At 39.3% G+C, this 27381-nt stretch overlaps 1 protein-coding gene across 1 annotated transcript; it reads right to left on the bottom strand.

Moving 5' to 3' along the window:
• Positions 1 to 30: 30 nt before the first annotated feature.
• Positions 31 to 27313, bottom strand: FAM177A1 (family with sequence similarity 177 member A1). The gene is made up of 5 exons (XM_084632008.1): positions 27160 to 27313; positions 16233 to 16409; positions 5431 to 5497; positions 3325 to 3422; positions 31 to 2194 (listed from the first exon to the last, which is right to left on the bottom strand). Exons 1-5 carry the CDS (start codon positions 27241 to 27243, stop codon positions 1982 to 1984), a joined length of 639 nt encoding a protein of 212 aa, XP_084488134.1. The 5' UTR covers positions 27244 to 27313; the 3' UTR covers positions 31 to 1981.
• Between the last annotated feature and the right edge of the window lie 68 nt (positions 27314 to 27381).

The raw sequence follows: 27381 nt of genomic DNA, 5'->3' as shown, positions 1-27381 counted from the left end.
CTACACTATCAAAGAAAAACAGAGCCAAGGTAAAGTTCAAAATTATATTAAATATAAAATAACCAGTAATATGCATTTACAGCAAATGTTAAAGTAACCACTTTCATACATTGTGCATAAACTGAAGAAAGGATTAAGTATTAAGGCACAGTGAGTAATACATTTTATACAAAGAACTTTAAACACGATGACAGTAAGCATTCCTTGCTCACTGCAACAGAAAGTACAAGAAAATAGACAATAGTGCAGTCAGAGTTGATAAATTTCTGGCAGAAAAAGCTAAACATCCTTCTCTCCATTAATAAAGATTTTATTCATAAGTTACTGTAGGCTTTTGCCCTGAACAAATACCAATTTTAAATGATGTAGGCTCTAAGTAGTTCATCTATTACCAATGTGTTCTTTGTTTCACTCACAATTGACTCAAGCTACCTCTTGCAGATGTTCAATGCTAAGGATGTTGCTGATTTACGTTCATCAAAAGCTGAAAGAGGCAAAGGACAGAGCATCAAAGCAAAAAAGGACAGTTGATTAAGACCGCTGCTGAAGCACTATGAAGAGACCAGAAAAGACCCATACCTGGCAGAGCAAGAATTCCCTCAGCACAAGCACAGTACAAAACTACCCTGTGTAGTTCTGCAATGGATCTGAAACAAGTCCCAGGGTAGGGGGCTCAGCAGGCAAGCTCAGAGTGCTAGAGGCATTTGTGGTAGGGCCACAGCCCCAGAGGATTGTCACAGGTCCGGCGGTCCCCTAAAAGTATCCAGAATCAGGAAGCCCTTAAGGTGGTAACTTTTCCCCTTGTGGGCTGCAGCCCACGAGAATCTCACTCGGGATTTCTAATGTTTTCTTAAATTTTAGAAGTCTCACCTAAAGATAGTAAGGTTTTCATTTGAAATTACTACATGATGTATGCTGGTGGAGCAGAAACTATATACTATTTTATTTACCTACCAACATTCTGCACTGCAAGAGCTTGGGGAATACTACAGTTCCTTCCTTCCCTACCTAGAGAGCTCAGGTATGAGTGCTGGGAAATAAACTATTTCTCTTTTGCAAGTTATTTTTGCATGATATACACAAATATTCCATTCAAGTAACAATATGGAGACTCTACAGCATCATATAAGTGCTCTAGAGTAGACCAAACAGTCAAATAGCACACTTTTAGCTATAGATTGGTACCCTATGTCTTTAATTCAAGCCCAGGAATCTGATTTCAATTTACTTCCTAGGACCTTATTAGAACCTACTGAAACTATGTATTTAACTGGCTAGGAGAAGTGTCTCTCATAAATGGAGTGAGAATGTGCTTCACACAACTGCTGCTCATACTGTTCTTTCCTAGACAACAGAATTCGTTGTCTGAGCACTGCTAACCTCCACAATTGATGTAGTTTTAGCTGAGCAAGTTCTAATAGTGCTTATAACCTCCTTTTAAAAAGAGGAAATTATTTCAACAGGCACTCAGACACCTTTAGGTTAAAGCTAGTGTCTAAAAAAATAAATACGTAAAATGGTGACAATAAATAAGGACATTATTGTGAACTGAGATGCCTTGTGAAGCCACTAATTAGTCAGACAATCTATTCAGAGAGAGCTAATTCTCAATAAGGATTTTATAAATACAAAATAGGTTTTTTAAAAGTATAAAATAGCACTTTCTTCAATCCACAAGTGTCAGACAGGCACCAGATGTTCAGGGAAAAGATTAGAGACATTTTTACCTACACTGTGCAGAAAAAGATGAGAGGTCTAGCATATTTAATTTATACTCAACTGATTTTTTTTGTTGTCCAAAACTTTTATTTTAACAGAAATGTCAGTTTGGCAGGATAGCTGTGGACTGAACAGACATTATTTAGCTCTCTCCTGGCCAGAGTTTTAAGTGAGTTACATTCCACTGGAAAAGTATAGCAAGATTTTTCCCATACTTTTGCTGCCAATTTAAAAATTTTGGCATTATACAGAACCTTATATTTTAAGTAGGGACAGTAGTTAAGTCTTGTTTACTTTCTGCAACAGATTGGCAGTCTCCCTCAGTTTCAAAATTGAGATTCACAAATGCATTACATGCTGTTGCCTCAGGTTGGTCTGTCTGGACAGTAGTCTCATCTTGTGGCTTGCTCTGCTGCTCTTGATATCGTCTCTCCGCCTCTTCTGACATTTTGTTTTCTTCCTCCTCCTCTTCCTCCTAAGAAAAAATGTCCACAAAATACAATACTTTCTGCAACCTGTATTCCTCACAACTCCTTTTGCAAGAACACATCAATTTCAATTACAAGCATCCAAGCACATCTTTGCACTCACAAAAACGTTTGCTTTCATTGATAGTTCAGCCATAATAATCAAAGCAAATATCAGTTACAAGTCACTGGTCCATTCCAGTAATCATTCAGAAATACTTTTTCCAGAATCACTTCACACGCCTCTCAGAAATGAAGTTGAAGGGTTGAACTTTCTCTACACATACAAACGAGATACAGATAAACTTTGACTTAATAAGCCAATTACTTGTCAACAGCAATAATGTGTAATATTTCTGGCTATTACCTTTCAAAGACGGTTTGCATTTTCCCCATTTTAAAAAGATGTTCAAACAGAAGTCATTACTTGGTTATAAAATACCTTCCCCCAGCATGTGCTTTCAAATGTCAACCCTCAATTTCAGGAATTTGTCATTTTGAATGAAACGTTTTACCGTTTTAAAATACTAGAAATATTCTAGGTAAGAGGAGCCAATGCAAAGACACAGGACATTTGTGCAAGCCATTAATTTTGTGATACATCATAGGAAAGGGGGAACAAGGGACACAAGCAGGGAAGTTGGGACAAGTTAAGTAGCTTGATAAAGACAAATGAAAAACACCTAAGGATCATTAAAAGACAAGTTACTTAATATTTCTGTAATCGTGAGTGCAAGATTTCAGTATAAAGTGTTTCACTGTTTGTTAGGCTGTTCTTTCAGGAATAACAATAACCGTACGAAACAGGACAATTTAAAAAAGGCATATTAAAAACTGAGCCTCCACCATTTCTTTAAAGAATACAGTCAGTGTCCAATAACCGCTACATGCATCTCTCACACAATCTGCAAATTGTCCTTAAAGTGCACTGTGCAAGAGACTGGAATACAGCAGTGACCAGGACTCACTAAGAGGTCTGGAAATTGCTAATCCAGTGGTAAGAGTCTAAAGGTGAGGAAGCATATGGGAAGAGAGCTGCTTTAAAAAGAAAAAGATTCAAAGAAAAGGCTGAGGTTTAGGCCAAATGGATTGAGCTGTCTTTAGTAAATACTACAGATAATAGTAAAGAAAGACACACCTCCTTCTTCATCCTGTAATACTCATCAATGGCATACTGGTATTTTGGTGTACTTATGCCCAAAACGGATGCAATCTTTTCCCCAAGGAAGTCACACACTAAAAATAAAACGAGAGGCCTTTACCTGAATTCATTAGATTTCGTTTTAAGAGCAGTTCTACTTCAAAAAGATAGCAGCTGCTTACTCAAAAAGATCATCATGTGTAGTCAGTCATAACTGCTCAATTTAGTGACATATTTACTGTTTACTGCTGTTCACAGGAGGGCCAACTTAGCTAGGTAAAGAGATGGATTCTGTTACTTATGCATATTATTTAGTAAGTTCAAGTCAGTTCCACTTTCATGGTGTTTTCAGTGGCATTCCACACAATTGCATAAATGTCACAGAGGGCAGAGTTTGGTCAGCAGAATGTTTATAACCTGCAACAATATGTGAGAAGGAAAGAATCCAGCTCAACTTCCAGGGCCCATGGTAAAAGTATATTATCTTCAAATGAGCACATATAATATGGAAAATAGAAGCAGAACCCCATAATGCCCATTTTTACATTAGTTTTAGAGTAGAACTGCACTTTAATGAACAAGTTGATAATTCAGTGCATTTAAAATACAGTACCTTTATATATTTTAATTCATTAACACATTTAATGTTACCAGTAACTGTGGGTAACTAGTCAAAAATGCAGGAATGAATGACAAAACTGGAAGCTACACAGAAAATTAATAAAAGGAACCAAATAGTGTGAAAATTTCACTGCAAAGGAAGTACTTTTAATTTTGTAATTCAATACTTTTGCTTTAACAGATTCCAAAGCAGAACAAAATAAGCCTAAGTAAAATAATGGTTAGATTACACGTATTTGTAGTGAATGATGTTTGCAGCCAGCAAATAGAACATAATTATATGTATTTGTATATATACTACATATACATACAAATACATATATGTATGTATGTAGAATGTGCTATAGAATGTATGTATTGACATATGTAGATTCTGGGCTAGCAGTGTTAACTACACTGTGCTATACACTGCTGCATAGATCAAAAGGCTTTGATTTCAGTTCTCTCAGTATAAGTCACCAGGGGCTAAGCGTGCATCACTTTACTCAAGAGCATCCCTTCTAACAAGGGAGTGGAATAGATATGCTCATGGCAATTCCTTGGCCAAAATGATTGCTGCAGTATAGGGCCTTGAGGGCAAGGAGGATGAAAAACCAAGGAGAATGTACATCAAATCTGCAGGACTCCTCAGGAAAATAAGCTTACTGGATAGTATGAACTTGTTAGCTCTGTTGCTAAACCCTCTCCGGGAAGAGCAAATCAGAAGCTAGCTATTAGATAATCCAACAAATATCTCAAAAATACTGTAAATACAGATATTTAACACAATATTCAGAATCTCAAGATGACAAGAACTAAAACCTTATGCATACTGACTCTCTCTCAACAACGTTCTTTTCAGGCCAAGTCACACAAGTGATTTATAGACATCACTGCTGTAGATGGTAAGTTCTATAGAAAACAGACTTACTTGCTTACAGATCTAATGGCCTTTGATTGGAAAACACTTTATTTTACACATATCCTTCTACTGAAGTTCTTATATGTCTGGTGGCACATCAAAATATTTCCCTATTAAACCAAATCAGGACATATGTCACATCAATTAAATGCTCACAAACGGCAAGTGTCTAAAACAGCTTTGATTCTAGCTTGGTTTTGTAAGTCAACCAATTGGTGACCAAGTGCTACACACAACTGACAGATCATGCACATTTCTTCCCAGGAAGACAGGTTCATTACGTCTCACAACTCGCCTGAACAAATGTTTCCTTAGCAAGCCACAGATGAGGAAATTAGTATTTAGCAAGAGGGAGATTTTGGTTTATTCTTTCATTACATCTCTTTCTGTCAACATGAATAACTTGGCACCGAAGAGATGGAAAGTTACACAACCAAAATATAGATGCATGGCAGACTTTTGGAATGTTCCAAATGGCCAATAAGTCACCTCCCAGTTGCGACACTTCATGTAACAAGCTTTCAAAAAGCTAGTTAATATTCTTTGGAGTAGTTTACCTTAAAAAGTAAGTGAACTAATACCTGATAAGGTTGACGTGGCAACTCTTAGCATATGAAACCACAAGTAGGGTCCCCAGGTAAGCGCAGTCTGTAATGATAACAAAATTAGTAAGAGTAGCATTGTGACCATAAAATTGTGGTAAATACATGAAGTGTAGTAACCTACAAAGAACACAGATCCAGAAGAGAAAGCTGCCACCTTGTCTATCTTTGTCAATGCTAAGCTCAGTGCTTTGGTTTTAAGAAAGTTATACTAATTCTGGTTTTAGATCTTTAAAGCATGATGTCACTGCACAGGCTATAAAACTAGCCATTTCTAGAGGTCTTATTGCTTATACTTCCCCCTCAAAAGAAATTCAGCGCTCCACTCCATCAGAGAAAATGAATAGATGGGCCTTACACACTATGCTGAAGGTCTTGAGTTCTGACCAGCCAGGAAAACAGAATTCCAGTAGAATTCTCTCCACCAGTATTCCCTGCTTCTATTTCCATTTCATTCATACACAAGGACCATTAGAAGATCAGTTGTCAAGATAGTCCCTGGGAGAGAGGCAGTCTAAGTCAGGCAGGATTCAAATCTTAGAGGGCTTTATAGATCCAAGTCAGCACCTTGAATTGCACCAAGAAGTATATAATCTAATGCAGTCAAAAAATTCTTCAAGTGGCTTGTATTGCAAAGTCAGTTAGCTATTGGCTTCAGTTAGTATAAGATCCAGCAAGTGGTCTTCAAGAGCACAGAACAGCGTTAGCAGCAGTCTACTCTAGAAGTAACAGAAACATGAATGATTATGGAGATGCACATCAATGGAAATATTGCAACCTCAGGACAAATGGATACAGAACACATTGATGATGTCACTATCTAGAACCTCAGGAGCATTTGGGAATCCCATGGCATTGTGTCTAGGTTTCTAACCTGCTGAGAAAGGCTGAGCATCCCTCTAGGTCATACAATTTGTTGGGGAGGGGGAATGGAGAAAAATCAAAAAATTTCCAACCAGTTCTAATGACAATGCTAGAGACTTTGACCGTTGTGAAAAGGCAAATTATATGATTAACTAGAAAACAGATATGTTTCTCGTAAATAATAGAGTTTGCTTGAATAAAACTTTGAAAATCTCCAGCTCCTGAATTCAAATGAGGTTTGTTTTTTAATAAGAAACTGTCAGTAGAGGGGTCTTTCTGCTGGATAGTACCAGTAAAATGGTAGTTCTTACTGAGACACACCTGAACCATTATCTATAAAAGACGACTCTAGAATGGTCACTCTGAAGCCTACAATGTCTGCTGAGTCAGCGTGAAGCGATGGAAACAGCCACAAGAATGGTTGAGACCTCTTTGTTCACAACACTAGATTCAATCACCACTGGGGTTTGCAGTCTGTATCATCCAGTTTAAGTTCTCAGCCATTTTGACATTATGAATTACACCTGTGCAATAGCAGAGGTTTTCAGCTACAGTAAAGCATTTAGCTCTTCCATGCCAAGAGTCTTTGACCATTGTGACAAAGGTAACTCAACTAATCACCACCCTTACTCTAACACTAGTTTGCGTGCAACAATTTCACTGGTCACACGAAAGAGTCTACGTAGATGATGGATTACTTAGCAAGGATTTTCAGACACTATTTTACAATGAAAACAATAAAAATCGGATTTTTTTGATAAAATGCTTTTTGAGAAAAAACCTATCTAAAAATAATTAAAACTAAGAGACATTATAGCTCAAAGATCTCTCATCATGGAATAGCGATTATAAATTCTAATTCTATAGTATGAGACAATATATTCATGTAATGTTTAAGAAAAGTTTTGTAAATGAGTTCCAATAGTTCATGGATTAGGGACTCAATCTTATGGTGTTCAAGGGGCTTCTGTACAGATTATTTAGGTTAATCTTTCTATCTCCCAATGGGACTCAGTGCTCAGTCTAGAAGATACCATCAGAGATGCTTAGTTTTGCAGTTCTCTAACTGTGGATTTGTTCTCCAGAGATAAAATGCTTGTTAACAGCAAAAATGTTTTAAAATAAATAATATATATATATATAGAGGCGAGAAACAACAGACCTCAACCCTATTGTCCCTCTGCAAATTTGTGTACATAGAGTCAATCCCTTACCTCTCTCTAAAAGTGCAGAATTTTAAAAAGTTCAATGAATAAAAGATTGTTGGGGGCGGAACAGACCTAGACAAGGAGAAGATGTCTGGAGATAAACGTGAGATGTGAGGCACAGGCAGTAGAAACAAAAGTGTAACTGTTTGAGCAGCATATTCCAGAAGTCTTAAGGTGTTTCTGAGCATAGCCTTCATTAATTTGAGATCTACCATACCATTCTCTCACTAGAAGGGAAAACCTATAATGGCAGCAGGCCATAAGAGAGACCCAGTTTGGGAATATTTTAATGAAGTTCCTCTACCTGTGGGTAAGACAAGCATGCATGCAAAATGCAAACAGTGCAACAAAGAAATGCAAGGCTTGGTTGCCTAAATGAAACAACATCATGAGAAGTGTTCCTTCTCAGGAGGAAGCAGCGTTGAAGAGGATGAAAGGAACATGTCTGAACTTGCAGGATCTTCAGGTTGGTAAACTTTTTTATTTCCTACTTCTTTCTTAAGGACTGCTGGTCTTCCTTCTGGACTATTCTTGAATTCTCATATTTGAACAAAAAATATAGTTAGTACCATAGAATAACATCATTTTAGATGCAGTTGTGATAAAAAATAAATAGTTTAAACAGGCAGATCTTCCTTTTACAATTTCAGCTTTAAAGTAGTACTGAGTGTCAGTGAATGCAATGAATAATACTAAATGAGCAGTATGGTAATAATAATTAAATAACTGCATTGACTTATTTTGTTTAAGAGAATCCATCCTCAACATACAGGATTCTGAAGACCATCCACCTTCAAGATCACCATCATTTTCTATAGTTTCAGAGTTATCTGCCAATGATAGTGTTTCAGTCACATCATGTATGTCACATAGCCATAGTATATCACCTGTAGCAAAAAGAAAAAAAAATCTCCATCATCCAGAAACAACCATAGATAAGTTTGTGATAAGAACTAGCGGATTACAAAAAGAGGTAATTGATGAAAAAATTGCGCAATTTGTTTATGCAACGAACTCTCCTTTCCGTAGGATTGAGAACCCACACTTAACCATTAACATGGTTCAGTCATTAAGACCAGGATACAGTCCACCCAACAAAGCAGATGTCACAGGCAAATTGCTGGATAAAGTGTGTGAAAGAGAAAGCGAGCAGCGTGCAAAAGTTCTAGAGGGTGAAATTGTTAACCTAAGTCTTGATGGATTGAGCAATGTCTACAATGATCCTGTTGTATGTGCTTATGAGACAACAGAAGAAGGGAATGTCTTCATTAAAGAAACAATTGATACATCAGGAAATGCACACACAGCAGAATGCTTACAAGTAGCAGCAGTAAAAGCTATAACAAACTGAAAAAACCTCAAATGTCTAGTATGCAGCTTGGTCACAGACAATGCTGCAAATGTATCCACAATGAGAAGAAATTTAGAAGAGAGTCCCAAGCTAATAATGTACGGTTGCAGTGCTCATTTGATGCACCTGCTAGACAAAGACTTCAGTGTACCAGAAATAAAGGCTAAGTCCGTTGAAATTGCAAGATACTTCCGTAACAACCACTTTGCAGCAGCTGCTCTGAAAAAAGTGGGAGGAACTAAGCTAACTCTCCCACAAGACGTGCGATGGAACTCAGTAATGGACTGTTTTGGGCACTATATCAAGAACTGGCCTAATCTGATGACAGTTTGTGAACAAAATTGTGAAAAAATAGATGGCACTGTCACAGCCAAAGTTCTCAACATTGGGCTTAAGAGAAATGTTGAACACATGCTGAGTACCCTGAAGCCTATTTCTGTAGCCGTGAACAAAATGCAGGGAAAGAGCTGTTTTATTGCTGACACTGTTGAAATCTGGAAGAAACTGAGTGAGATCTTAAAGAGAAATATGCAACAGAGTTAAATTTCAAGCATCAAAAACACGAATGGGACAAGCACTATCTCCAGCTCATTTTCTTGCAAATATTCTCAATACTTGGTACCAGGGTCAAACTTTAACTGCTGAAGAAGAGAAGTTGGCTATGACATGGACATCCAGCAATTATCCCTTCAACTATAGCAAACTTGAGAGCTAAGGGTGAACCATTCAAGAAATGTGTTTGCTGATGTTTTAAAGGAAGTCACACCAGTGAACAAGAAAATCCTCCAAATATTAATAATTAACCTGTTGAATTGGAGATATTTATGAAGTCATTGGGAGGTGAACTATCTGCTTCAATTACCTTTGGTAAATGAAATAACCAATCTTTCATTTTCTGATATAGCTGTAAAACTAATCTGAAAAGTTTTCAAAATAAATCACTTTAAAAATGTATATAATGTGTACTTTCTAAAAATGAAACCTACATCTGAGTTGTGAAGAATATGTGTTAAAGTTAAAAGAACCAGCAAGAATGCACTTTTATGTAGAAATCCATGATTAAATCGAGTCTTCCTGACAAATGCTGTTTAAAACAAGTGTGAAAATTCTTGCTTTATATGTTATTTAATATGTATATAGCTATCAAAGGTTTTAGAACTAATCTCTATGGTTTAAAGACAAAGCATCACAATGACATTTTGTGTTTGTATGCAGATTACCAGATTTCAGTGCTTATCTGATAGAACGTTCCTCTGGCTTACACAAGACCGTCTTTCACACTACCTGCATCATTCTGTTGACTGCCAACTGAGAATCCAGACACTATGTATTTTTAGCAGGGCTTATAGGAAGTGTCCTGCTATGGTGACAAGCATAAGCGAAAAGGCTGCTGTCCTAGCTACACAAAAGCACCCTATGCTTGTTAATTAAGTACTCAGTTGGCAGTCCTTCTTATGTAGTCAGTCATGTTTGTGCCTGTTTAGTCAGGAAGAGTGCTGGAAAGGATGTTGCTATAAATGGGAGTAATGGTTGGCACCATACAGATAAACAACGTGGTAAGGTGAAAAAGGCATTCACACAGTGCACAGGACAAACCATTTTAGAGTGCTGCTGGTTAGCAACGAGCAAGCGGCTAGAAGCATTACTTTAACATTTAAAAATACCAAAAGGAACTGAACTTCTCAAAGTAACAGGAATGTAATAAACCAAATGCAGAATTATTTTAACATACTATTGAAGTAATGCAAATTCAGATACAATTTAATAGTACTTTTAATTCAATGATATGTACATAATTTTCTAGTTTCCACTATCTTGCCACAATGCAAAATTAAACAAATTTAGTAAGTCAGGACCACCTCTATGAAAAGTTTTAATAAGATTCTAGGAAAAAACAGAGTTATTTATCAGAGCCCCTGCTTCAGTTACAAACTGTGCCCTCAATACAACCAGCATAACTAGTCAATATGAAACACTGTATCCCATAATCCAAAAGGTAAAGTGTTCCTTCAACTGTCTCAAAGGAGGGAGAAAGACAAAAGAGAAGCTATTCTGTGCTAATTCAAGAGGAAAAGAGAAAAATGTTTTTTCACAGTGAAACACTGGGAACAAGGAAACACACACACAGGGATTAATCCTGCTTTCCTCTCTTTTTACTTGCTCCCTTAGTTTACATGGGTAGGATTTTCCAAAGGTGCCAAAAGTTCCCAAAAGCAATACAAACTAGGATGTAGAGAACAGCTAGTTTGCAAGTGACTAAGAGACCTTCCAGAGTCAGATGAACAGAATTACCACAGAATAGCTCTCTCTATATAAAAGTCTTACTCTAACTGAAGTAGCTTTAAACGTATTGAATAATACTAGAAAAAATGGCACTTAAAATAAGACTTATTAACAAGCATTGAGACAGTGCATTCCAATCCCCTATGCTCAAAGAAATCTCAATGCTTTGACTGGGAGAATGGGGGTGGAAAAGTACTTTGTTCTTCTAATAGAATTTATCAGATTTGCATTAGAAGATGCAATGAGTGATTAATGTTGCAAATCTTGTTTCATTTCTATTAAATACACACACATACCCTCTCTATCTAAATTCACTCAGAGAAGGAAGATGCAACTAAAATTAAAATTTACAAACATCTCAAGGAATATTCAGCTGTAGTAGTATACAGTTCTATTCCTAAGGAAGTTGAATTGTAGTAAGGAAGCTCACTCACTTGAAGAAATATTAGCCCTAGTAACTAAAAGACTCAAAAGGACATTTAATAAGAGCTCTACACATTGTGGACCCACCTATTTTTTTAAAAAAAAAAGAAACCCCACACATTCAGATTATTTTGGAGAGACAACATGGCAGCAAACTACCTGTCAGGTCAATAAGACCAACAAATCTAGTGTAACTACAGACTGTAATGGACTAACGACTTTAACACTGAACAATCAAAAAGAAGCCTAACATCATTTAGCCAAAGCAAAGCAACAATGTGTGTTGAGTCTAAGGATGGGGAGTGTATTGTATTTTTGTTGATACGTTCCAAGAGAATTTCAGTGTTACTTGGCTTAGAACGTAAAATGTTTTAGTTAAACAAACTCCTTGAAGATTATGGTAAAGGACTTAGACAGTGTAGGTTCCCCACCCCACTCCCTCCTTCCATGAGCTGAAAAATCTTTAAGACCAATGATTATTTTGGAGTAGTTTATTTTTGACTTCCTCGTGCACTCAATGCATGGCCTTGCCTTTGCTTTTACTTTATTGTCTGACCGACTCACAGCTTTATTTACTATTCGTATTGTAGTAGAGCCTGGGAACCCTAATGATGGACTAGGACCCCACTCTGCTAGGCGCTGTACAAACACAGAACAAAAAGAATGTCCCAGCTCTAAGCAACTTGTAATCAAGCTACAAACAAGAGACAGGCAAACAGATGAGGAAGTACAAGGAAACAATATTAGTCAGTATGATAGACCGTGGCCTGAGCTCATCAGCAGCCTAACCACTTAAGTCTTTTTATATGAAACAAAAAAAATTAAGGACATTTTTGGAGGAGAATAATGAGGTAGTTTTGAAGATTCTATGGGGAGCTCCTTCTAAGCATAAGCAGCAGCATGAGAGAATGAACAAAGGTGCTTGTTTGAAAATTTAACAAATGGGTGATGGAGGCTAGCATCATGAGCCAATTGGAGGCGAGAGCTGACATTTTGACAGTGAATGAGAGTTAACAGGTAGGATGGGAAACGTCACAAAGGGCCCTGAAAATAAAAACAAGCCAGCTTATGTTTGATGCATAGAGAAGGGAAAGCCAGTGGAGGGATACAAAACAGAGGCATCATGGTCAAAGCAATGGGTTAGGACAATGATCTTTGCAGAAGCATTCAGAATGGGTAGAGCAAGATTGCATTTGTCAAGTCCAGAGAAAAGGACGATTTAGTAAAACAAGATGTGAGATGATGTGAGCGTGGATAAGAGTTTTAGCTGTGCAGATGGATAGAACATGCCATGTATCTTACAGATGATACACAGAAAAAAAAACCAGCAAGATTTAGACACTCTGGATACGAGGACCTAGAGAGGTGCAAGTCCACAGTGATCGAGAAAGAAAGTAGCAGGGAGGGCTTGAAGGAAGACTCAGAGCTCTGGTTTAGCCATGTTAAGCATGACCTTATGATTAGACATCATTGAAGAGAAGCCAGAGACAGGCAGAGATTTTAGTTAGGACAGAAGGTGGCAGGCCTGGAAGTCATCAACATAGAGGTGGCAGTTGAATTTACTCATGAAATTACCTAGAGATAAGGTGTAGAGAGTAGAAAAGGGAACCAAGGAGATAGCCTTGTGGACCACACAAAGTTGGAGGGGGGAAATTAGGAAGATCCTCTGGAAACAAGAAGCTGAAGGAGCAATTAGAGAGGTAGAAGAACCCGGAGAAAACAGAGTCAGAGAAGTCAAGGGAAGACAATATTTCAAGGAAAAGAGGATGGTAGATGGTGTCAAAGGTGGCTGGTAAGTCAAGGAGGATGAGAGTGGAGTACTGGTTCTGGGTTTTGAGTAGGAAGGGGTAATTAGAGAGACTGGGTTGATACAGTTTCTTTCCTCGGACTTGGCTATTTCTTCAGATAATCTTTGAAAATCTAAGCTTAAAGCTTGTCAGGTAAGGGAAAGTGGTCATTTTCAGTTTAGTTCTAAAACATTCAGTAAGTGTTTTGGCTTAATTATACTTTCTCTGCAATATAAAAAAAGTGTTTCCCTCAACTCAGTAGAGGAGCTGTAAAGATGCCAACACCAGCTGGGCTCCAAAATTTTATGATGCAGAATTTCCAAAGTACTAAATGTTCTATAAGGTAAATTGGACCAGAAGCTGCTATTATTTGCAACATAGTTTTTAGTACCCCAACTGGGATAATGAGTTGTAGACATGCTGGTCCCCGCAAACTGACTATTTATTTGTGTGTATAGAAATCCTACAATACAAAAAACATTTTTAAAGCAGCTGTTTGCAAAAACATCACAGCTCAGCTTGGACTAGTATGTCCTCAACTCATTTGGGATACAGAAAACATACCTCAGATAATAGCAACCCTTCGTCGAGTTTACCTTTATTAAAGTTGTTAAAATGAAGCTTCTTTCATAAAAGAAAAAAAGGAGTGAAAACAAACAGTGCTCCACAAGCCACAGAATTCTTTTAATTAAAAAAGTTAATAAAAAACTAAGGATAACATAGTAATTTGGGGGGGGGGGGGGAAACCAATCTCAACTTTGGCACACTTCATGTTCCTTAGTGTATACAAATCTGTAACCAGGAAGCAAGAAAGGGAACTCCTCACACTATTTTCATCTACCATGCATCTTTGAACGTACTTTGAACACGTCAGTTTGTAGAGTGGTGTGTCTCTGGGCTTGTCTACACTTACATTTTATAGCACTCTAACTTGCTGGCTCAAGGGTGTGAAAATCACCCCCAAGCGCAGCAAGTTTGAGTGCTTTAAAGCGCTAGTGTGGACAGGCTCCGAGCACTAGAAACTGCGCTCCCAGCACTCGGAGCTGTTCCCCTCATGGAGGTGGATTACCAGAGCGCTCTCCCAGCGCTCACGCGTGACCACACTCTCACTTCAAAGCGCTGCCATGAGAGCTACCGCGACAGCGCTTTGAAGTTTCTAGTGTAGACGTAGCCTGTACCCTCACTACAGCTGGCTCTCCAGTGCCTTCCCTCAACACAGTACAGATGGGAGAGTGCTATTCAAAGGAATACAAGTACTGGCCACGTACTTTTCTTAAAGGCCTTATCCAAAGCCCATTAAATTCCATTGGACTCTTTTCACTGACTTCAGTGGGCTTTGGATCATGCGCTAAGAAGTGGCTTTCTGGAGTGGACTGAAAAGGAAACAATCTTTTTGTACTTTATGTAGGAGAAGGCAGTTCACCTGTACTCCTAGCCTTGCATACAATGTCCCATCATTCATCCTGGCCTGGCCTCCTGCCGATTGCGGATAGTTGGGAACATTTAAATGAGAGATTTGCATTGGGAAAGACCAGGATAGATTCTGAGTGGTTGGGGATAACTTTGACTCAGAATAATACTTGAATACAGGCATAAATCTGTGACCTCCTTAGCCAGTACTGGGTGACTCATGCTGCGCTCCCCACAGATTCCCTAAACAAACAGGATATGAGCAAGCCTAAGAACTGCCCTTTAATTAAAGCACTTTTACTTAATATACTGTCATTTTTAGTAAGTTGCACGCTTTACATGTTTTTGTTCCTTATCCCATCCTTTGTCCACTCCAGCCAATATTCATGTTCCTCTTTCCCAAATGAAGACAAGCTTCAGCCCAATAATAGAGTTCAAAGCTACAAATCCATTATGGATTAACTCCACAGTTTCCCTTGTAATTTGCGTTTGTCCCAATTTCTGTTCCCCACATACCCTCTTCCCTTTTGCTGAAGTTCCAGTTTTCCAACCTGGCCTCTCTCATACCCACAATTTCTCTCTTTCCCACCTAGTTTAACTCAAAGCCCATGGAAAAGAGAAATGTGATCTACAGCCCCTTCCCACAGCTACCCTCTAATTAACCAAACCCTATGGCAACAACACTTTTTCAGGAAGAAACAAGCAGAATACCCATACCAAAACCAGGATACTCCTTGTGGGAGCCCCACCAGTAAAGCTCTTCATTGGAGTCGGAGTTCTTTAAGATGTGATGGGTGTATTGACACAGTGGTATGGTTGGCTGGTTAGTTCCTCCAATGTGCCATCACTCAGTGGCTAGAGCATAGTAGCACACACTCCAATGGATTGAGACAAGCAAGTATCTCCTCCTGTGTACCTATACTTCCTGGGTTACTGATACCACAGTGAACTTATTCAAGACAAAGTATTAAAGACAGTGTTCTACCCTTCCAACCCAACATGAATTAGTAGGGATCAGGAAAATATGGAAAGTTTAATTAAAATGTAGATGTTGAACTTGATGTAGTCTAACAACATACTTCAAAATATATTTTTGGTATTTTCTGAAACATCTCAATTTTTTTATTTTATTTTTGCAAGTTCTCTACTGTTCCCTTTTATTATACTGGAGTTGCTCGCTGTGCAAAACCTGGGGGTGCTACAGCACCCACACATCCCTAGTTCCCCACCTATGTGAACTCCTTAACGGTTAACCGTTTAACCGATAGAATTTTAATAGGTTACATGGTTACTATTTTTAAACCCTATTTACATCCCTAACTGTAATTGGCTAAAATAAAATAGAAGTCAGATTTGAATTCAATAATTATTTTTGTTTCTTCCAAGTGCAAAAAGTGGTTGTCACTTTTCCAGTAAATGGCAAATGAAATAAAGAATTATCTGTAACAAACCTACAGGATCAACAGAAGGCAAGAGGTCTTTTTTTTCTTGCACCGGATCTTCTTCATCTGTGCTATATTCTTCCATGGTTTCTCCACTTGCAAAGTGAATGACCCTTCTTGGGATTTTCTTGTTTTTTCCTATGATCCCCAGTTCCACATTCTCAAAGCCTCTATCGCCATTTGAGTGCAGCTGTAACAAAGAAAATAATGGTTTCAAAAACACAAGCTTCTGCAGGACAAGCAGTGAAACTGGAGGCTTGGTTCTTTCAAATATCTGTCAGCTCATCTAAAGTAGCAGAGATCACTGAGAGCTTTTCTGAAAATTGAGGTGGAGTTTGTTTTTCGAGTGATGCAGCTGTAAGGTAGCATTTCCCAAACTTATTAAAGCTGAGTTCTCCATTTCAAGAAAGCTAAATTAATCACATTCACTTCAACCCTGCCATCACTACAAGTTATATTGTGTAGATCTTCACTACATGGCACATCCTTTCTTTTCTCTACATGCTTTGGTGAACAATGAAATATTTAATGTTGACATTTAAAATATCATCATTGGCATCTGAGTTAACACTCATTGAAATGAATTGAGGTCAGAATTCTTAACTGTTTCAGGCTCTTTGCAAATTCAGGCAGACAACTCTTTCACATAACATTCAATTCATGTTTGCAAGGTATCCTTCAAAACCATGAGAATTAAGGTTGACACACTGAAAAACAATGGAAAGGCCTGTCCATGGTCTCCCCCTTTCTCACACACACACACACACACACACACAGAGTTTAGTCCTTCAGGCCTACCCCGAGGAGGGGTCACAACCCACGCGTTGAAAAATGCTGTTGTAGGGGATGAAATCAGGATAGAGTGATTTAAATGAAAACCATTTAAATAACCAATTGTCATCATGACCTAAATCAGCAATCATACAACCTTGATTTTAATCATGTTTTGTATTTGTACTTGTTAGTTCTTTTCCTAAAGAAAAATAGTTGATTCTCATTGGCTGGTAACTATAAAAACATGTTGATTTGCAAACAGACTTTACACTAAATCTGAGGCTTTTTTTTTTTTAAACCAGGAGGATACACTGTGCCTATATACATTTATTTAATTATACAGCTCAATTTCAATTAATTTTCATTTCTTATTTTTTACATTATTATGTTAGAAAGTAGCAAATTATACACTTAATTACTAGACTATTTTTACTTGCAATATATGCAATTAAAAGAGCTCAAAACAGCAATTTTTTATTATTAATTATTAAATAAAATTCCTTAAAATTTGCCGCACACTAGAAAAAAAAGTGTTATCAAAACATGTTTTGCATTTAAGAATCAACTGATTTATTAAACTAGGAATTATTATCTGCAGTTAGTGAATTGAACTGATTGTTTCTGGTCTCACCATGTCCTTCCAAATTATAGAAACAGTATATCTCATCCTCTCATACTTAGTTTTCATTCATATATTGGAAGAGGAAAATGAGCTTTTCAGCTTTTTCAAACTCCCAATTGGTATCTTAGGGCTCATCTACACTTGAAATGCTGCTGCAGCAGCGCTGCTGTAGCGCTTCAGTGTAAACACTACCTACGCAGATGGGAGGGGTTCTCCCATCAGCACAGGCACTCCACCTCCCCAAGAGGCAGTACCTAGGCCAACTGAAGAATTCTTCCGTCAATCTAACACCATCTACACTGGGCATTCGGTCGGCTTACCTACGCCGGTGGGGGGGTGGATTTTTCACTCCTCTGAGCAACGTAGTTAAGCCAACTTCATTTTCTCAGTATAGACCAGGCTTTAAGTATTAATGAGCTAGTCACTGAACTGAACTAGTTGAATAAGCTGAAATGAAGAGAATATTCTCTCTGCTCCTACAAAAAAAGGCTATTGCTGTCAAACACTGGTTTAGCACATCAACAAATTCTGGTACCAGGTGCTTATCCAGTGACTTCAACAAGTTCAGTGGTTTGATTCTGGCAACAAAAATGATTAGGGGACTGGAACACGTGAGTTATGAGGAGAGGCTGAGGGAGCTGGGATTGTTTAGCCTGCAGAAGAGAAGAATGAGGGGGGATTTGATAGCTGCTTTCAACTACCTGAAAGGGGGTTCCAAAGAGGATGGCTCTAGGCTGTTCTCAATGGTAGCAGATGACAGAACGAGGAGTAATGGTCTCAAGTTGCAGTGGGGGAGGTTTAGATTGGATATTAGGAAAAACTTTTTCACTAAGAGGGTGGTGAAACACTGGAATGCGTTACCTAGGGAGGTGGTAGAATCTCCTTCCTTAGAGGTTTTTAAGGTCAGGCTTGACAAAGCCCTGGCTGGGATGATTTAACTGGGAATTGGTCCTGCTTTGAGCAGGAGGTTGGACTAGATGACCTTCTGGGGTCCCTTCCAACCCTGATATTCTATGATTCTATGATTCTCTTTAAAACCTGGCAGCAAACATTACTGCTTAATATTTAAATTAAATACAAAAAAAAAAAGATTTCAATAGATAAGCTTAGGCCTTAACATAAATTGTCAATTTCAAATCTGAAAATAGGCTTATTAAAAAAAATAAACTATATTTAATTTTAAATTTAAAAGTCCAATTTAAATAAAAAATGTTTTAATCTATTTTTATTCACTCTGGATTAAACTAATTCCCTTTTATACAGATATCAAAAATATTAAATCTAGATAGTTAAGTGTATGATCTACATTATTATTCTTACTTCCCCTCCCCCCAAAATAGATGTTAAAAACTTCCCTGTTCTACTTAGTAAACATTTTTTACATCTCAAATCTTGCCCCCTTGCTTCTCTCACAAGACCACAGCTACAGATAACACCTTTTTTAAAATTATGTTTCCAAGTCATTCAAACTCACCCAATAATATGGTCTTCAAAGATCAGATTTTTACTGCTATCCCCAATGATAACATTACTTCCATCCCAGAACAGATATCAGTTTGAAAATGAACTCCAAAAATTTGGAAAAGCAGGCAAGTCTAAAGATCAAACTGACACACAATGTAAATCTAAATAATTCTGAAATAACTAAATCACAGCATATAAAAGAAAGAGAGAAAGCTGAACTTTACGGTACCATCAGAATTAATTGTTAAGCAGATATCTTCCAACACACATGCCACCAAACAGTGGAAAGGAATTTCATGCTGCTTTTATTTCTCAACAACCTGAATTCAACACCTCAATCCCAACACATATAGAGAAGATGCCAGCAAGAAGATGAGTTTCCATACACTTAATGGGACTGCATAGATCTGTAAGTTTTAGACACATTTTCACAACAGAAGGAACATACTAGGTCCTTTAGAGATAGGAAGACAAGGTCTCTGATATGAAGAGCTAGCAATCTATATGAGCAACATACAAGAACGGTATACAACAAAAAGCAATATGATTGAACAGTTGCATGCAGTGTTGGTCCCACGATATTAGAGAGACAAGGTGGGTAAAGTAAAGAGTTGGTCCACCTTTGTCTCTATGATTGAGCAGTGACATTTAGAACACTATTTGTTAATTACATTAATGGAACACAAAAATGTCAACATACATAAAGGCTTACAGAAAACGTAACATTCTGTACAGTGAAAAAAAATCCAGCCTATTATGTTGTGAGAGAGTCCCTCTACTCTACAAAAAAGTAGTTATTTAAAATATTAACCAAAGCTAGCAACAGAAAAATTCACCACCATACTAATGCTCAAAAAACAAAAAAATCCTTACAGTCACAATGCGGCTGAACAAAAGACGAGTTTCTATCAGGTGGTTTGGAGGATTCTTTCAGATACAAACAAGATTCATATCTTTAACATGAACAGATAAAATCTCTTCTGCCTTGGCAGTATAAAGCTTATTAGTGCTAATGCAGCATAATTTTAGCTGTGTCGGTTCTAGGATATGAGACACACAAGATGGGTGAGGTAATATCTTTTATTGGACCAATTTCTGTTGGTGAGAGAGACAAGCTTTAGAGACACGCTGAGCTCTTCTTCCAGTCTGGGAAAGATACTCTAAGTGTCACAGCTAAATGCCAGGTGGAACAAATTGTTTAGCATAAGTAGACAGACACTGGATTTATGGTTTATTACTACAATCTGTAACCCACTAACCCTCCCTCTTTTCTTCCCATGACTGCATATGCGTTAAGGGGCCACTCTGCCTTGAATGGTTACTTAGCACATATTCTAACTACTTATGCTAAACAAGTAGTTATGCATTTGGTTTGTAACAGTTGTCAATTTTCCTTTGCATGTTTGCAGCACAGTTTACACCAATTACATTAAAGCGGCAGTAGTCTAATGGGTTGGGGGGAAGGGGGTTATATTCAGTGAAAATGTTGGAATCCTGCATCCCAATGCCCAGAGCCACTCCCCAAAATTCCAGGATCTGGAAGTTAAATTTGTGGATAAATAAGTTTGTCCTATCTCTGTAAAGGCACAATAAGAAATCCCTGTCCTTCTAAGATCACTTCCTGTTAGTTTGTGTAGTTTGGGTTATCCTTAAACTAGCCCCTCACAATTAACCAGTAACATTCTGTTGAATAAAAAGACTGTGCCCTATGTTTTGGGATTTTAAGCACTGATCAGTATTTATGTAAGTAAGTAATACACACCTGTATGTAAGACACAGGAGGTAACTCTTCTGTGCTACTTGGCACAGGTGAGGCCTCAGGCTGAGTACTGCACCCATTCTGGGTGCCTCACTTAAAGAAAGATGTGGACAAATTCAAGAGAGTCCAGAGGACAGCAACACATGATAAAAAGTTTAGAAAATCTGACCTGTGAGGAAAGGTTACAAAAATTGAGCATGTTTAGCCTTGAGAAAAGAAGACTATAGGGGGACCTGATAATGTTCAAATATACTCAGGGCTATTATAAAGAAGACAATTATTCTCTATATCCACTGAAGGTAGGACAAGAAGTAATCAGCTTAATCTGCAGCAAGGGAGACAGGTTAGATTTTAGGAAAAACTTAACTATAAGGATAGTAAAGCACTGGGATAGGTTTCAAGAGATGTTTTGGAATCCCTGTCATTAGAGGTTTTTAAGAATAGGTTAGACAATACTTGTCAGGAATGGTCCAGGAAAGAATACTTGGTCCTGTCTAAGCACAAAGGGCTGGACTAGATGACCTCGAGGTCCCTTACAAGCCCTGCATTTCTATGATTATATAAATTTTAAACAACATTTAGACTGAAATTCTGTTCTAATGTACTAAATGCTTCACAGACATGCAAGACAAGTCCCTATCCCACAGATTTTACAGTCTAAACAGACAAAGGAAAAAAGTGGGGGAGAAGAGAAGACAAACCAATTTATTTTTTACTATTACATTCAGGTTGTATGATCTCAGCTTAACTTTGATAAGTCAAAACCTATGAAAATGCTGTCTCTAATGTCAAAATATTTAATGTGAAAGTGCTTAGTTTGTATAACTTCACTGTCTTGTGCTACTTCAAGATTAGCTTCAGTTCTTTCAAATCCATACAATTATGAAGTCAGGGATGAAATCACTTGAATCTACCAAGAATGTATTCCCTTCACTACTTTAAACAAGAGATCTAGTAAATACTGCATCTGTAAAGCCACATGAATGTCATTTGAAAACACACTGCAGCACCAGGAAGTAAATCAAATTTTTTTCAACAGTTTTGCTGTACATTAACTAGTAGAATTTACAATGTAAATCCCTGTAAGTCTAAAGTCTACATACACAGATGCTCTTCCACTGTTGTTCTTCTCCTTTCCCCATCTCTGTGCTTACAAATGGTACAAATGCTTAGAATAAAAATGGCTAACTGGCAACTCATGAATGAGGTCTCCTACTAATTCTCAACCCATAGGTAATCTATTTTGAATAATGAAGAAAACCTATTCAGTTGTTTGAGAATCAGACATTAAACTACACAGGTGCATTTGAAAAAGTATTTATTGAAACAGCTTTTCTATTTTGGCTTCTTTTAATTAAAGTTAAAAGATTACCTTAACATCTAAAACAGAGGTGGGCAAACTTTTTGGCCCAAGGGCCACATCTGGGTATGGAAATTGTATGGCAGACCATGAATGCTCACAAAACTGGGGGTTAGGGTGCAGGCTCTGGGGTGGGACCAGAAATGAGGAGTTCAGGGTGCAAGAGGGTGTTCCAGGCTGGGTCTGAGGGGTTTGGCGGGTGGGAGGGGGAATTGGGGCAGGGGGTTGGGGTGCAGGAGGGGGTCGGGGTGCAGGCTCTGGGCGGCGCTTACCTCAAGCAGCTCCTAAAAGCAGCAGCATGTCCCCTCTCCAGCTCCTACATGGAGGCACAGCCAGGCGACTCTGTACGCTGCCCAGTCTTCAGGCACTTGGGTCAAGGGCAGCATATGAAGCCCCCTGGCTGCCCCTACACCGTTGTAGAAGCAGCAGTGATCTGTATGCTATGTATAACCTGTATGTTCAAAAGGTCTGTTATCTCTCTTCCCCCCCCTGCCCCCCCACTTTTGAACAGCTCCCAGGTAGACAAGGTGTCTGGGACTAATTAGGCAGCGCTCACACACCCAATGCATGGACACTGTCCAAGGTGGAGTGTGACCAACCAGACACGGCCAAGTCACATCTAGTAGCAGGTCATGAGGAGCAGGTCCTTAAAAGGGGAAGGGGCCATGTGCTCAGGAGTGCACTCACAAGCCTGTACCTCCTGTGAAGGCCCTTCGCCCAGACCGCCTGGCCAGTGGTTTGCCATTGTGCCCCAGGAAGACTTACTTTCATCGCACCGTCCATCGCTGTGCTGTGGGACACTTACCTTAAAGGATCCTGACATCTCCAGTGCCATGCCTGTCCTGGGAGCGTGAGTCTGCTTCTGTGAGCGTGAGACCCTCTCCCACCCCTTCTTTTGAGGCTTAGCTATCAGTATAATAAACGTGCTGCTTTCTGCCAAACACTGGTGGGTCATTAATCCTCCCTAAGCTTACTAGCTGACCCAATTTTGGGTAACATACACATAGGAGCCAGAGGGGGGACATGCTGCTGCTTCCGGGAGCCATGCAGAGTGGGGCCAGCCCCCAACGCCGCTCCCAGCTGGCATGCCGGAGCAGGGCAAGCCCCGGACCCTGCTCCCCAGCAGGAGCTCGAGGGCCAGATTAAAATATCTGGAGGGCCTGATGCTGCCCCCGGGGCCGTAGTTTTCCCACCCCTGATCTAAACCTTAACATTGCATTAAATTATAGAAGTCAGTAAATTCTAAGATAGTTTCCACAGTAGCCTTTACTGTAACTCCTGTGTATATGTATTACAATAGAGCTCTTTGTTACATATCCACACAATGACAATGCAATACACCATAGAAATTATAATAATGGAACTGCACTTGTCTGTGCTACTCCTACAGTAAAACTGTAATGATTCGATATTTATTATGTTTAAATTCCACTTTTCCACTACCCTTAAATGTATGTATGTAGCATTGTGCACTGCTACATCTATAAAGTAAAAATCCTACAATCTTAACATTTAATTAACACAGTAGTTTGCTTTTAGTGTTATTCAAATTCCATTCTTAAGAGGTTCATAGCTCAAAGAAATCAGTATCTAAACAATTTAAGAACATGGGAAGTGTGACTCAGATTAAATTAGTACACCTTGAAGGGGCTAAATATACCAGTGGATTATTACACTAGCTTTTCCATTGGCATACCTGAGCTCAAATCTTAAATTGGATCACAAGCAAAAATTAATTTAGTAGTCTCATCTCATTCGTGCACTTCATAAAAGCATCACACAACCAGCAGTTTGCTAAGAACAGTAGCCCAAGAACAGAATAGCAGAAGCAATAAAGACTTGGCAATTCTTTGTGCTTGTGATCTTCAACATATACCCCTTCCTATGCATCCACACAGCTAAAACTCTCACCCAAGCTCACATCATCTTGTGTCTGGATCACTATAATGACCTCTGCTCCAGCCTTGACAAATGCAATCCTCCCCCACTCATATCCATTCAGAATGCTAAGGCAAAGATCATTCTCCCAGCTTATCACTTTGACCATATCACCTCACTCTCTGCATCCAACCACTGGCTCCCCCTTCTCCATCAAATCACAGTATTTGTCTTCAGCTTCAAGGCCCTTCTCAACCTATTCCCGCCCCCATCATCTATCATATGCTTTATTAAGATGTCAACTCCTGTCTCTGCTCCGTCAGCCTTCTCCACCTTACTTGTTTGCAAACAAGTATCTTTGTGCTCTCTCCCATGCTATCCCACAAAATTGGGAGCAGCTTCTTGTAAACATCTATGAAGCTACTTCATTGTGCTCTTTCAAATCCCTCCTTTAATGACACCTGCACAAATCTTGACAATGGTTAGGCTCCTGACACACTGAAACTGCTGCCTATTATGCTGACCAATACAATCTCATTGTTTCCTTGTGTCTGTATCCATCTGTCTTATACTAGATTGTAAGCTATTTGCAGCAGGGATAGGGTGACCAGACAGCAAGTGTGAAAAATCAGGATGGGATGGTGGGTAATAGAAGACTATATAAGAAAAAGACCCCAAAACCAGGACTGTCCCTATAAAATCGGGACATCTGTCACCCTAGGCAGGGCTTTTTGTTCTGGGCTTGTACAATGCCTAGCACAATAGGGTCAGGATCCGTGACTGGCTCCTAGGTGTTACTGGAACACATATATAATAATAGAAGACTTGGGTGCTTTAGCAGAGCTGCAAGTAAGCTACCATGGCACCTGCTATAGTATGACTGACCTAAGACAGTGCTACAAGGCCTCCTCAGTTTCACATGTACTCAATTCACACATTTAAAGAAAAATGCCAACAGAAAAAAGTAATATGTAAACCAGGGCTGTGCATCAAATCTTTTCAATCCATCAGCCTCATCACTTGTTCAGATCAGAAGTCCTCAAAAATTCTGTACCAAAGAATGTCCTTACTTTGTTTCAGGTAAAACTTGTCAACCTACACAAGCCTCAGTATAGGACAAAAGATCTAAAATGAGAGTGAAACAAAGATCAGGAAGCTTAAAGGAACACTGAAAAAGTTGGCAGGCTTTAGTGAGAAATATTTCCATACACACTACCTTCTAATGCCTTTATTGATCCTATTTTCTTTTGTTGTTGGGTTTTTGGGGGGGGAGGTTGGCATCTTTTTTAACATTTCAACTGAATTTAATAAGTTTTCTACTGAGGGCAGCAACCATCAAAACACAAGAACGGAAAACAGCTAGTGGCTGGCTATAAAAGTGAAACTCTGAAATGCAAAAAGTAAACAAAGCATGGAGTAGTAAAAGAGCATATTAGGTTTCTTTGGGGGGGGGTAAATGTTCACTTTTGGTCATCTCAGATGTCACTAGTAGCAGAGGTAAGGAAATTTGTCGGGTTAACGACTATTTTTAAGAAGTAATGTCCTTTATATGTAAGATGGCTATATCTCAATACACTTGCCAAGTTAGCACCACAACTTGCTGAAAGCTGAAACCTGCCTTAATTTAAAATTTATCAAACTCATTTGTAACAGGTGTTATTTACTGAGTGAAACACAAGAAATCTGGGCCAGTGCAGATGTCTGAAGTGTTTAAAAAAAGGGAGCACTGTCCCCTCTGAACAAAATGAAGCAATTAATATTCTAGTATAAAACCTGAGACAGGTGAAGACCTAGTAAGCTTCCAATTTCCCCAGTGCTACTCATGAGCCTGGATTCTGCAAAATCTTCCATGTGCAAAACTCTTAATGAATTCACTGGGAATTCTATGTTGGAGGGCTTGCAAGATAAGGCCTGTGAATCAGGTATCACTTGGGGCCACCACCTCCACAATGCTGCTGCCCCGTTGTAAGAGATTAAAAAAAAATTGACAAGATAACACTATCCCACCAGCCAGTCATTATTATACCAAAGCCAAAAACTACATTGACTTCACTTGCATACCCCCACCCAGTTACACTGTTTAGCTAGTTTTGCCAGAAAAAAGTCTTTGTTCACAACCTAAATGGAGTGAAAACAAATTAAAGTTCTATTTTTTTTTTTGGGGGGGGGGGGGGAAGAGGAAGCAAAAGCATGACATGCATTGTAGTAAACGGTTGCGCTGCTTTGGCAAGCAAGAAAACAAAATGTAAGCTAGGAGAAATACTGAGCTTCTCACACTTAAATCAAAATCCAAGAGACATATTTTGCCCACAATCCAACCCTACCAACCACTTGCGAGGAACCACTTGCCATCACCTATTAAACTCTACAGAGCCATCCCCTGTAGGGTTTCAAATAAGCCTTGACAAGAGTGGACAGCCATATTTCAAATCAATCATGAAGTTATTGAAGCAATCATTTATGGAAGAGGTCCAATTTTCTAAAGGTGGGAGGAAAAGCCATAGGAAAGGATCTTCAAGCTATACATTACAAGGTAAAACAATGTTGTATCTATATATATTTGACAACTGTGTTAAGCCACAGGAAGAGGCAAGTAACGTCTAGGGCTTGGGAGGCTATTATTTTATTACCATCAAAATAAACAAAAAATGTGCAGTTATGTAGCATCTTCTATCCAAGACTCTCCAAGCACTTTACAAACATTGATGACCTCCGCTCCCACGCCAGCCCTGCGGGGCAGGGACACTACCCTGTGGTGGCGCAGGCGGGCCATGGAGCCGTGGAAAGGTGATTTGCTGAGGACCACACACAGGAAGCGCTGGAAAAAGAACCCAGGAGTCCTGACTCCCAGGCCCCCGGCTGTGGCTGCGGACCCACGCCACCCGCCTTTGCTCCCCTAGGGGCCGGACAGCCTCTGTGGCGGGCAGCAGCTGCCTCACTGGCCCTCGGAAGAACAGAGAACAGGGTCCGGCCAGTCCCCCCAGGGGTGGTATTAGGTGGCCGGGCCCAGCCCGGCCTGGCCCAGCCCCTCCCTTGTGCGGGGCGGGGAATGAGGGCTCAGCCGGTGCCTAAGCCGGTCTCACCTGCTCCTGTTCCATAGCAACGGGGGATGCGGTCCCGGCGGGGGAGGTGCAGTACAGGGTGATAGCGGAGAGACCCTGCTCCATACCACCGCCAGCGCGCGGAGTCCGCCCGGCCCTGGGAAGTGAGGTCACGAGCGGCCCCGCCCGCCGCACGCACCCCCGGAGCGCAAGGGCGGGGAGAGAGGCCGTTGCCAAGCAACCGGCTGGGCCTGGCACCTCCTG

Source organism: Lepidochelys olivacea (assembly GCF_965140295.1).
Source record: "Lepidochelys olivacea isolate rLepOli2 genome assembly, chromosome: 6".
Lineage (NCBI taxonomy): Eukaryota > Metazoa > Chordata > Testudines > Cheloniidae > Lepidochelys > Lepidochelys olivacea.
The sequence above is the reverse complement of the archived record's forward strand: the minus strand, read 5'-3'. Positions and strand labels throughout refer to the sequence as shown.

Coding starts and splice junctions, on each gene's coding strand:
- FAM177A1 (XM_084632008.1), bottom strand. CDS start 27,243: ATGGAGCAGGGTCTCTCCGCTATCACCCTGTACTGCACCTCCCCCGCC. Junction 5,498..16,232: donor TCTTGCCTTCTGTTGATCCT/GTAGGTTTGTTA, acceptor TTATCATTACAG/ACTGCGCTTACCTGGGGACC. Junction 3,423..5,430: donor TGCCACGTCAACCTTATCAG/GTATTAGTTCAC, acceptor TTTTATTTTTAG/TGTGTGACTTCCTTGGGGAA.